The 12,418-nt window shown below is 45.7% G+C and overlaps 1 protein-coding gene across 1 annotated transcript in view; it reads left to right on the plus strand.

The window, feature by feature from the left end:
* Positions 1–12,418, plus strand: part of LOC126284454 (uncharacterized) — a 191,458-nt gene that overhangs the window by 82,555 nt on the left and 96,485 nt on the right. The window contains exon 2 of the mRNA XM_049983374.1: positions 57–220. Within this exon, the coding sequence (XP_049839331.1) occupies positions 67–220 (154 nt within the window). The 5' untranslated portion in view covers positions 57–66. The remainder of the gene's footprint in view (positions 1–56; positions 221–12,418) is intronic.

The following is a 12,418-nucleotide window of genomic DNA, read 5'->3' on the forward strand; positions in this document are numbered from 1 at the left end:
CATAGTTTAATGACCCTGGAGCTTGACTCAACCCGCTTGTGATGGTCCTTCCACAGGGGGCAGGGCATGGCGGATCGCCTGCCGCTGCTGCGGCCACGGTTCGCCGCAGCGAGTGACGGTGTGGGCGCCCGCCTCACACTGCTCTTGGCCACGCTCAGCATCATAGACCTGCTGGGTGTGCTGCCCATCATCGTGCTGCCGAGGACCATAGCCGAGTGTGGTGAGCCAGCATCTTCCACGTGTGTGCTCTGAAACTGCAGTTGTTTGCCATGGATAGAGAAGCTGAGTGCCAAAGAACGACAATTGCACACACACACACACACACACACACACACACACACACACATATATATATATATATATATATATATATATATATATATATATATATATATATAAGCCCAGCCTAAAAAAGGCATGAAAATAAAAGAAGTTAGGGTGACATGAAGATAAATAAACTGATATATATATATATATATATACCTCATCAACCTAAACCTAAAGATTATATATATATAATGTAGGAAACAAACACTGTCTCATCAACCTAAAATTAAAAAAAATTAAATGAGAAAAACAACCATATATTCCTAATTTCAGTTAAATACAAGCAAGAAATATTCCACCAGAAATTGCAGACTTTACATTAGCCTTCGAAAGTCAAAGATCAACAAAAAATATTGGTATGATAACCGAAAATGCTAAAAATAAAAAAAAGATGAAAACTAAAATAATGGGAACCAAAATGAAACAATAAAGAAAAACAGAAAGTATTAGCAAAATAATAAATGTTGAATAAAACCAATAATGAAGGTAATCTTGCAACTAAAGTGTAAAAAATTAAATAAACACCAGCCTGTGAACACTCAGGTTCATAAGCCCAGCCTAAAAAAGGCATGAAAATAAAAGAAGTTAGGGTTATATGAAGATAAATAAACTGAACTTCTAGTAGTAACCTTCAAAGGACAGATGCAAGAACTCAGTAAAATCAAACTAAAAGAAAGAAATCAAAATAATATCTAATTATATTTAAATCAGCTTTAAAATCATAAAAAATGGGCATAAGTATCAAAGAATTAACCAGTCATCAAAAGTTATTCAATAATCAAACGGGGATCAATAAAACAGTTGTAAATACAGTAACATTAAAAAATCGCAACACCAAAATATAATTAACGTAGCGTAATGAATTTTGAGCTTACATTTCTCTCCGTGAGATATTTAAGTGTTTAACGTTTCAAGATCACATGCTAATGTAAGATAAGCCATTGTAAATGCCACAAGCTGGTACGTTAATAACTGGTATAACTGCCAGAACATTTGATGCAAGCATCGAAATGTGTATGCATTGTGTTGTACAGGTCCTTCATATTAGATTATGGGATGGAGCTTCATGTCTCTTGTACTTGGTCGGTTATTACAGGAATGGTTAATGCCGTTTGTGGATGACACTGGAGTTGTTCAATGATGTCCCATACGTGTTGACTGTAGGCATATCTGGTACTCGAGTAGGACAAGGCAACATGTCGACACTCTGCAGAGCATGTTGGGCTACAACAGCGGTATGTGGGCGACCGTTGTACTGTTGGAAAACACCGCCTGGATTGCTGTTCATGAATAGCAGCACAACAGGTCGAATCATCTGACTGATGCACTAATTTGTAGTTAGGGAGCATGGGTTAGCCATGAGAGTGATCCTGCTGTCATACAAATTGCACCCCAGACAGTAACTCCAGGTGTGGGTGCAGTGTGTCTACCATGCAGATAGGATAGTTGCAGGTCCTCATTTGGCCTTCTCCTAACTAACACGTAGACATATGTGGCACTGAGGCAGAACCAGCTTTCATCAGAAAACGCAACAGGCCTCCACTCTGCTCTCCAATGAGCTCTCACTTGACACCACTGAATTCGCAAATGACTGTGGTTTGGAGTCAGTGGAATGCATGTTACAGGGCATATAGCACAGAGTTGTTCCTGAAGCAACTACTGCTTAATTGCTGCTGATGAAGCATGATGGACCAAAAATGAAGTGGCAGTCGTTGTACAAGAGAAACGTAACATATCTAACCAAAAATATGAACCTTCAGACTAGATAGGCAGTTTGGGGTATAACGTGGAGAAGGGGAAGAATATACGAAACGATCAGAATTCTCCTAAATGTTTTTTGACAGGAAGCTTTTGAGATGCTTTGATCCATTAAGAAATAAAGCGAGTCAAAGAGAAAAAAAATGAAGACATAGTGAGATGAAGAGAGACATTGGTTGGGCACATGTTACGACACGAATCGTCGATGAAAACTATAGTTCGAGAGTTGATGGGAAGGAAAGAACTGGAGTGGCTGACTTTGATAGCAATATGTAAATAAAATTTCGTGTTAAATTCAAATTACACGGCGTTTGTAATGTAATTTAGTCCATACGCTGTCCAGTGGCACAAATCTGACAACCTGTCAAAATCCTAAACAACCACGTTTTGCAGCACAGATGCTGCGAGACGTGCAGCTAGAGATTCACTGCGGTTCTGGAAGGCACGGACGGAGATGTGGAGCCATGTCGATTCCAGTGCTATGGCATCTGTGCTAGATTGCACGGTTGATCACACAAATTCTCGCCTGCTTGCAAAACTGAGGACTGTGATAGCCTGAGGAATACGATAAACTCATCATTTTTCTCTTTCGCAAGCAAGTACACAGCCAGCTATGTGACGTGTTGCTTTGTCCTGGTGGTAGATGACTTCATGCGGGAAAAATACACTCGTGGAAATTGAATTAAGAACACCGTGAATTCATTGTCCCAGGAAGGGGAAACTTTATTGACACATTCCTGGGGTCAGATACATCACATGATCACACTGACAGAACCACAGGCACATAGACACAGGCAACAGAGCATGCACAATGTCGGCACTAGTACACTGTATATCCACCTTTCGCAGCAATGCAGGCTGCTATTCTCCCATGGAGACGATCGTAGAGATGCTGGATGTAGTCCTGTGGAACGGCTTGCCATGCCATTTCCACCTGGCGCCTCAGTTGGACCAGCGTTCGTGCTGGACGTGCAGACCGCGTGAGACGACGCTTCATCCAGTCCCAAACATGCTCAATGGGGGACAGATCCGGAGATCTTGCTGGCCAGGGTAGTTGACTTACACCTTCTAGAGCACGTTGGGTGGCATGGGATACATGCGGACGTGCATTGTCCTGTTGGAACAGCAAGTTCCCTTGCCGGTCTAGGAATGGTAGAACGATGGGTTCGATGACGGTTTGGATGTACCATGCACTATTCAGTGTCCCCTCGACGATCACCAGAGGTGTACGGCCAGTGTAGGAGATCGCTCCCCACAGCATGATGCCGGGTGTTGGCCCTGTGTGCCTCTGTCGTATGCAGTCCTGATTGTGGCGCTCACCTGCACGGCGCCAAACACGCATACGACCATCATTGGCACCAAGGCAGAAGCGACTCTCATCGCTGAAGACGACACGTCTCCATTCGCCCCTCCATTCACGCCTGTCGCGACACCACTGGAGGCGGGCTGCACGATGTTAGGGCGTGAGCGGAAGACGGCCTAACGGTGTGCGGGACCGTAGCCCAACTTCATGGAGACGGTTGCGAATGGTCCTCGCCGGTACCCCAGGAGCAACAGTGTCCCTAATTTTCTGGGAAGTGGCGGTGCGGTCCCCTACGGCACTGCGTAGGATCCTACGGTCTGGGCGTGCATCCGTGCGTCGCTGCGGTCCGGTCCCAGGTCGACGGTCACGTGCACCTTCCGCCGACCACTGGCGACAACATCGATGTACTGTGGAGACCTCACGCCCCACGTGTTGAGCAATTCGGCGGTACGTCCACCCGGCCTCCCGCATGCCCACTATACGCCCTCGCTCAAAGTCCGTCAACTGCACATACGGTTCACGTCCACGCTGTCGCGGCATGCTACCAGTGTTAAAGACTGCGATGGAGCTCCGTATGCGACGGCAAACTGGATGACACTGACGGCGGCGGTGCACAAATGCTGCGCAGCTAGCGCCATTCGACGGCCAACACCGCGGTTCCTGGTGTGTCCGCTGTGCCGTGCGTGTGATCATTGCTTGTACAGCCCTCTCGCAGTGTCCGGAGCAAGTATGGTGGGTCTGACACATCGGTGTCAATGTGTTCTTTTTTCCATTTCCAGGAGTGTACAAACTCCAAGTGGGGGTGGGCATTATCTCCAAAGATAGATGCGTACTTGTGTTCATTCACTGCGCCTTCCAAAATGACGAGATCACCCAAGGAATGCCACGAAAATATTCCCCAGCCCAATACCTTCACTCCTCCAGCCTGGACCCTTTCGACGATTATCGCAGGGAGTTTGTCATCTGTCCGATGGATCATGAATCATCTGAAAAGGCCACCTGTCGCCACTCAGTGGACGTGTAGTTGCCGTGTCCGCAGCTCGTGGTCGTGCGGCAGCGTTCTCGCTTCCAACGCCCGGGTTACCGGGTTCGATTCCCGGCGGGGTCAGGGATTTCCTCTGCCTCGTGATAACTGAGTCTTGTGTGATGTCCTTAGGTTGGTTAGGTTTAAGTAGTTCTAAGTTCTAGGGGACTGATGACCATAGATGTTAAGTCCCATAGTGCTCAGAGCCATTTGAACAATTTTTTGTAGTTGCCGTACTGGCGTGCGAATGCTAGCCTTCGTACCCGATGAACAGCAGTCAGCATGGGTACATGGAACAGGCACATGGTGCAGTCCCCTAAGTAGCAGCGTTCGCTGAATGGTCGTTGACTGCTGGCAGCCCCTTGGTTCATCTGGGAAGTCAGTTGCCTGCAGTTGGCCGTCTATTCGTTCGCAGCTGTCGTTCACCCCTGTTAGCACAGCTGCCTCGACGCCGGCTTTGGAAAGCGCCATTTTGCCATGTACGGTATACTTTAATCGCCAACGGCCTTGCCGCAGTGGTAACACCGGTTCGCGTCAGATCACCGAAGTTGAGGGCTGTCGGGCTGGGCTAGCACTTGGATGGGTTACCATCCTGTCTGCCGAGCGCTGTTGGCAAGCGGGGTGCACTCAGCCCTAGTGAGGCAAACTGAGGAGCTACTTGATTGAGAAGTAGCGGCTCCGGTCTCGGAAACTGATATACGGCCGGGAGAGCGGTGGTTGACAACATACCCCTCCATATACGCACCCAGTGACGCCTGTGGGTTGAGGATGATTCAGACCCCAGTCTGGGCTTTAGTTTCAGTCTTTTGTGATTTCCCTAAATCACTAACATAAAATGAGAAAAGGGCCACAGTGAAAGAGAGATGGTTCAAATGGCTCTAAGTGCTATGGGACAACATCTGAGGTCAGCAGTCCCCTAGACTTAGAAGTACTTAAACCTAACTAACCGAAAGACATCACACACATCCATGCCCGAGGCAGGATTCGGACTTGTGACCATAACAGCAGCCCGGTTCCGGACTGGAACGCCTAGAACTGCTCGGCTACAGCGGCCGTCAGAGAAAGAGAGAGAGAGAGAGAGATAGGGGGGGGGGACGGATTGTGATATTGTGAAAACTAGCCCTATGGGGCTAGAAATTTGTAGAATACGTTCCATGAGATAGTGGGTGGAAGAGGAAATAGGATAAGTTCTGCTCACTCTAGTGTGACAAAAACGATCAATTTACTGCAGAATATGTGACATTTCTATTGATAAAATAGTACAAATAAGGTAGACTGTTTTGTAAAAAAAGAGAAAGAGAGAGAGGGAGTGAGAGAGAGAGAGAGAGAGAGAGAGAGAGAGAGAGAGAGAGAAAGCTTACACGCTATGTGACCTGTTGGCGGAGTGTGGGGGAGGGGGGGGAGGGTGGGAGAGAGGGATAGAGGGACAGGGAGACTCTACAACTAATATCAAAATATCAAATTCGTGGGAGCGTGATGGGTGGGGGAAACCAAGCATTATTTTATAATAAAATAAAACTTAAAACTACCACTTGTCACCGAACATACTAATTATAGCAGTTTGTAATAGGTACCTACTATCACTTAACACAGAGAATATAAGTAGCTTGTACTAGGCTTTACCCGGCTTCGAAGCGGAGAAGGCCGCTGAAGAAAGCCTGTGCAGTGATATTCGATTCGGAGGTAAACCGTTCGAATCATAATATTGGATGAAATTTGCGGTACCAATATTTGGCCGGTAAAGAGAGGAGAGGTGGTGAAATAAAGTTTCTAATCACGTCTTTGTGCCAATGTCCTGGATTAAATTCCAAACATCTCCGCATGAAATGCGGGCTTGTGACAGTGTAGATGGTGATCCGTCCATCGGATGTGGACGCTTAGCTCGGAGGCTCCCTTGCTGCTATTCGCGAAAAGTAGGTTACTGTGTTTCACCGTCTCTCTCCCTTTCGTCCATAACAACACAAACCCAACACTACACTGCACAAGAGCTCGTGACAATCCTCTACACGACACGCGTACTCATCAGAAACTTGATATCAGCTGTCGGAGTACGGCAATGGTAAACCCCTCCCATTAGGACCTTGCCTAGAGCGGCAGAGTATGAGACTACTTTCAGCTTTGGACATGAGATTACACATGCAATGTTGCTATCACGCAGTTTCCATTCAGATACAACAGAATACTTTCTATATTTATATTTTAGTAGTGGGTGACGAATCATGTCGGCTTGCTCAAAACACTGGCAGAATTAGCATATATGTGATTGTTAAGGCATTGGACGCACGACGGGACTCAAATAGCCTTTTGGCAAGATCATTGTGTAGTTTTTTAGTAGATAAGGTATAAGGATAAGGAAGGGAACTTTATTTAATTTCTATAATAATGAGTGAGATCACCCACGACAATTTTTTTTTTTTTTTTTTTTTTTTTTTTTTGCAGTTATCAACACCTTTGACTCACACTGACGTTACTTTACGGTGATTCCTAGTCTTGAGAACCAACGGCATCGAAGACAGGAAAACGATTTACCCATATCTCTATTGTAGACCTGTGCAATCTCAAACGTCCTATAAGCATTGACGTCACGCCTGTTAAAAATTTTCTAGACCTGCAACTTTATCGACTTCAGGTCCACGTACTAGAGCAACGGTGACTCAGCCATTACCGTGCTGGTTGGTGTCATTGATGTTCAGAGCTCCTCCACAGAAAACTGATGGACCATGGACGACAACATGTGCGCCTACATAATTCTCGGTTTTAATAGAAATATGGTATATTGCTTTATTCAGTACCGGACGCGTACCCCTTCTCCTCCTATAATAACGCGGCATCTCTGCAATTATCAATTGCAATAACGACTTGCGCCGAGTCAAATGCTTTCCATAAATCCGCCTGTTATCCTTCATCCATAGATCGTAGTATATCATGTGAGGGAAGGGCGAGCTGAGTTTCGCATGAACGAAGCTTGCTGAAACCATGCTGATTCGCTGACATAAGTTTATCAGTCTCAGAAAGTTTGATATATTCGAACTGAGAATATGTTCAAGGATTCTACAGCAAACCGAAGTTGGGGTTCTTGGTCTGTAGTTTGGCGGGTCCGTTCTTTTACACTTTTTATATACTGGAGTCGCCTGCGCTTTTTGACAGTCATTTCAGATTGCGCTGGATGAGAGATTCACCGTAAATGCAATTGCAATAACGACTTACAGAGATGCCGCGTTAATATAGGAGGAGAAGGCGTACCCGTCCAATACTGGATAAAGCAACAGACAATATTTCTATTAAAACCGAGAATTATGTAGGCGCACAATTTGTCCTCCATGGTCCATCAGTTTTCAGTGCTGGAGTTCTGAACTTTACCCTTAGCAACAATGATACCAACCAGCACGGTAATGGCTGGGTCACCGTTGCTCCAGTACGTCGACCTAAAGTAGATAAAGTTGCAGGTCTAGAAAATTTTTAACAGCCATGACGTCATCGCTTATCGGACATTTCAGATTCCACAGGTTTACAATAGAGATATGGGTAAATCGCATTACCTCTCTTCGATGCCGTTGGTTCTCAGGACCATGAATCACAGTAAAGTAAACGAATCGGAATCTGTGTCAGCCTTTTTTTAGTTTTTAGAGGTTTTCCAATACTGTTTAATCGACAACTGCGACGATTCCTTTGTAGAGATCGCAGGTGACTTGCGTCCCCATTTTTCTACTCTGCTCGTAATAATGTCATGGACGAATGGGTGTTGAACACTTATATTGTTCCCTTTTTTTAACACGTAAACGAAGTGCAACTCTAGCCACACGTCTTTATCTTTGAATTACATAAGTAGCACATTTGTAGCAGTGAAGCAGCAGTGCACATCAAGCGGTATCGCTCTCGTTGCCACATTTAAAGGAGACAAAACAAAACGATATGGCGCGTAAGCTACGGCAACTGAGCGCCGACCGGGGTGCAGTGACCTCCCTCGATGGTTTGGCAGTCTTCTGGCTTCACTTGTTATGTAAGACCCGCACGGCGCGTGCACTCGGAGTTTCATGTCAGACAGCTCCTGTCCACGTTTCTCGTCCGCGCCAAATGAAGATGGGAGGCGAAACCATTCATCTCTGCACGCATCACTGTCAGTCAGATCCCAGTTATAAAATAAAAACAGACCTGTTTCATTTCTTACTTTTTACGCTTCTCTTTTATTTCTCTCGCCCCTACGTTACCGATATTTCTGTCATGTTTACTAATAACAGAACTGTAAAGCCGTCGTGTCTGTATGTTTGGTTAATCTCCAGAACTACGAGACTGATAACCAAAGAATTTTCACAGCAAACTTAATCGTAGCTTCGGGAAACATATAGCCTTTGTTTCATCAGAATCAGACCACGAAAGAAACTATATTGCAACTTAAGGTTTTACTTAAAACGGTCTTTTCTGTCTATTTGTTTGAACACGCTAATCACTAGAACTACTACACTCGTGCTCATAAATTAAGGAAAACTGCAGAATGTGGTGCCACACAACATGGCACTACACAAAACTGGCGCTAATAGCATAGGCACATAGGGAACAAACACGACACAGATCTGTAAGTTCACGGTATTTCCGATATGTTGAGCAAATTGACCCGAAACACATGTGCTACAAAGCGCCACTGTTTCCTGCGCATGTACTCCGACATCAATATGGGATATCATCACCACGCACACGTACACAGGTCACACAACGTGTTGGCATACTCTGGATCAGGTGGTCGAGCAGCTGCTGGGGTACAGCCTCCCATTCTTGCACCAGTGCCTGTCGGCGCTCCTGAAGTGTCGTCGGGGTTTGAAGACGTGCAGCGATACGTCGACTGAGAGCATGCCAGACGTGCTCGATGGGGCTTATGTCTGGTGAACAGGCAGGCCATTCCATTCGCCTGATATCTTCTGTTTCAAGGTACTCCTCCACGATAGCAGTTCGGTGGGACCGTGCATTATTATCCATCAGGAGGAAGGTGGGACCCGCTGCACCCCTGAAAAGGCGGACATACTGGTGCAAAATGACGTCCCGATTCACCTGACCTGTTGCAGTTCCTCGGTCAAAGACATGGAGGGGTGTACGTGCACCAATCATAATCCCACCCCACACCATCAAACCACGATCTCCATATAGGTCCTTTTCAAGAAATTAAGGGGTTGGTATCTGGTTCCAGGTTCACGCCAGATGAAAACCCGGCGAGATGAAAACCTTGACTCGTCCGTCAACATAACCTGGGTCCACTGTTCCAATGACCATGTACTGTGTCCTTGACACCAGGCTTTACGGTCCCTCTCGTGACCAGGGGTCAGCGGAATGCACTTTGGAGGTCTCCGGGCGAATAAACCATCTGTTCGGTCGTCTGTAGACTGCGTGTCTGGCGACAACTGTTCCAGTGGCTGCGATAAGGTTCCGAGCAAGGCTACCTGTAGTACTCCGTGACCGTCTGCGGGCACTGAGGGTGAGATATCGGTCTTCTTGTGGTGTTGTACACTGTGGACGTCCCGTACTGCAGCTCGTTGGACATTTTTCCTGTCTGCTGAAATTGTTGCCATAATCTTGAGATCACACTTTGTGGTACACGAAGGTTCCGTGCTACGACCTGCAGTGTTTCACCAGCCTCTAGTTGCCTTAGTATTCTACCCCTCATAACGTCATCAATATATGTTGTTTCAGTCATTTTCAACACACAGTAACCATTAGCACATCTGAAAACGTCTGCACACTTACTCGCTGCACCTTACTCTGACATGCACCAACACACCTCTGCGTATGTAGACTGCTACCAGCGGCATGGTGCGACGATCGCACCGCATTCATTCTCTGTGCTTTCTCAACACCTTGAGATTTTATAGCCTTTTGATTGATAATACTTCCCTCTGTTGGCGTAGCTGTGTGCTTGGCAGATAATGTGCTGGCACTGACCGCTGTTTCTGCACAGTCTTCTGCTTTACTTTCACATTTACGTGCTCCAATCACAGCTGATGTCGTTGCACTCAGCTGTTCCTGTGTTGTTGCCTGGCATGTTGTTTTGCCGATTTTTCTTTAGGGTCTTCTTCGGAACTCGTATTACTCTTTTCTATGGCCGTTTCTTGTTGTTTCGATTTCGATGAGAACAAGAACGACTCTCATTTTCCATCTCTGTTTCGTTTTCTTGTTCTTGAATTGAAATCTCATAGACTATGTAGCTGTTTTCCTGACCAATAGTTGCAGACTGGTTTCTATCGGTTTCACCATTTTGATCGTTGTCTGCATTCTTGTGTAGTTGTTTTGTTGCTAGTCTATTGTTCAAGGATGGGAATTCCTCTTCAACTAAACTACGAGATGCCACGTGAGTATTCTGGGCGTTGCCCGTTGCAGTACTTGAAGGAATTAATTCTCGCGTCTGCAGTCTCGTCCGCTGTTGCAGAATATTTCGTAGAATAAACACACGCCCTAGGCAATTTTCTCGAAGATGTATTGGTTCATCGCACACATGACATGCTGGAGTTTTCCACATACCGAGTGATCAAAAAGTCAGTAAAAATTTGAAAACTTAATAAAGCACCGAATAATGTAGATAGAGAGGTAAAAATTTACACGCATGTTTGGATGACTTGGAGCTTTATTAGAACCACCCCATACTGCTAGACGCGTGAATGATCTCTTGCACGCGTCGTTTGGTGATGATCGTGTGCTCAGCCGTCACTTTCGTCGTACTTGGCCTCCCAGGTCTCCAGACCTCAGTCCGTGCAATTATTGGTTTTGTGGTTACCTGAAGTCTCAAGTGTATCGTGATCGACAGACATCTCTAGGGATGCTGAAAGACAACATCCGACGCCAAAGCCTCACCACAACCCCGGACATGCTTTACAGTGCTGTTCACAACATTATTCCTTGACTACAGCTATTGTTGAGGAATGATGGTGGAGATATTGGGCATTCCCTGTAAATAACATTATCTTTGCTTTGTCTTACTTTATAATGTTAATTATTGCTATTCTGGTCAGATGAAGCGCCATCTATCGGACATTTTTTTTTTGTTCTAATACAAGCAGTATATTATGCGTGCTTTTTTAATCGTCTACAAGGATGTGGGATGGGATGTAGGAAGCAATAACCATTCGTACAGATCTAACCCAATTGTTGTGTCTAGTAGACCACTTTTCGAATTCGATACTTTTTACCTGTCCGTAATTAGAAAGTGACTCTATTAAGTCCTTATTATCTAGCTCTGCGGGAAGATTTAGCATCCTAACAGTTTACAATTCGCTGTTAGCGTTACTTTTAACAACGATACTGACAGGATCATCACGATGATGGAATTCAAATTTGTTCTGGGTTCTCACTAATATTCTATCTAACGTAACAGACCTACGCAATTTAGCAAAAACACAGTGTTTCTCATTACCCACTTGAATAATCTCTGCATCATCACCAGAAACACCAGAATATCCATGTAGCCAGGCTTGAACTTCCACATATTTTGTATTCTTGTCAAAGGCGAACCTCAATTTATTTTTCCTGATCGAGTCCATGGACATTATTTACTGGTAAGAAGCGGAACGTCCGCTTCACGAACTATACACAAAGACGGTGAAGACGATGAACAAGAAATACCACTACTTACAACTCTGGCGGCTGCACAAGGAACACAATATGCGTGTACCGTCATACTTGTTAACGTAACCAGTCAGCTACAAGACGTAGCGCTGCACTGCACGACACCGGGACTCGAACCCGGATGCCCCACTTCTCTAGAACGGTTACCCTAGCCGCCTAGGTCAACCGGACATGCTAATCTGTGAGCAAGGGGTTAATAGGCGGGGGTCGTTGCGGTGCCGCTAGCGGGAAGTAGGGAGTATGGATTGCCCGGATGGCCAGCACGGTAAAGGCAACCGTTTTAGAAAAGCGGAGCATATGGGTCGAGGTCAGGCCTCGCGTAAATGTTCAACTCTCGCCGTTGCAGTGCCTCAACGCCCTATGCGGCTGTAAGTCATTGTTTCTGTCTTATCTCTTTCCCG

This window comes from Schistocerca gregaria, chromosome 8, assembly GCF_023897955.1.
Source record: "Schistocerca gregaria isolate iqSchGreg1 chromosome 8, iqSchGreg1.2, whole genome shotgun sequence".
Lineage (NCBI taxonomy): Eukaryota > Metazoa > Arthropoda > Insecta > Orthoptera > Acrididae > Schistocerca > Schistocerca gregaria.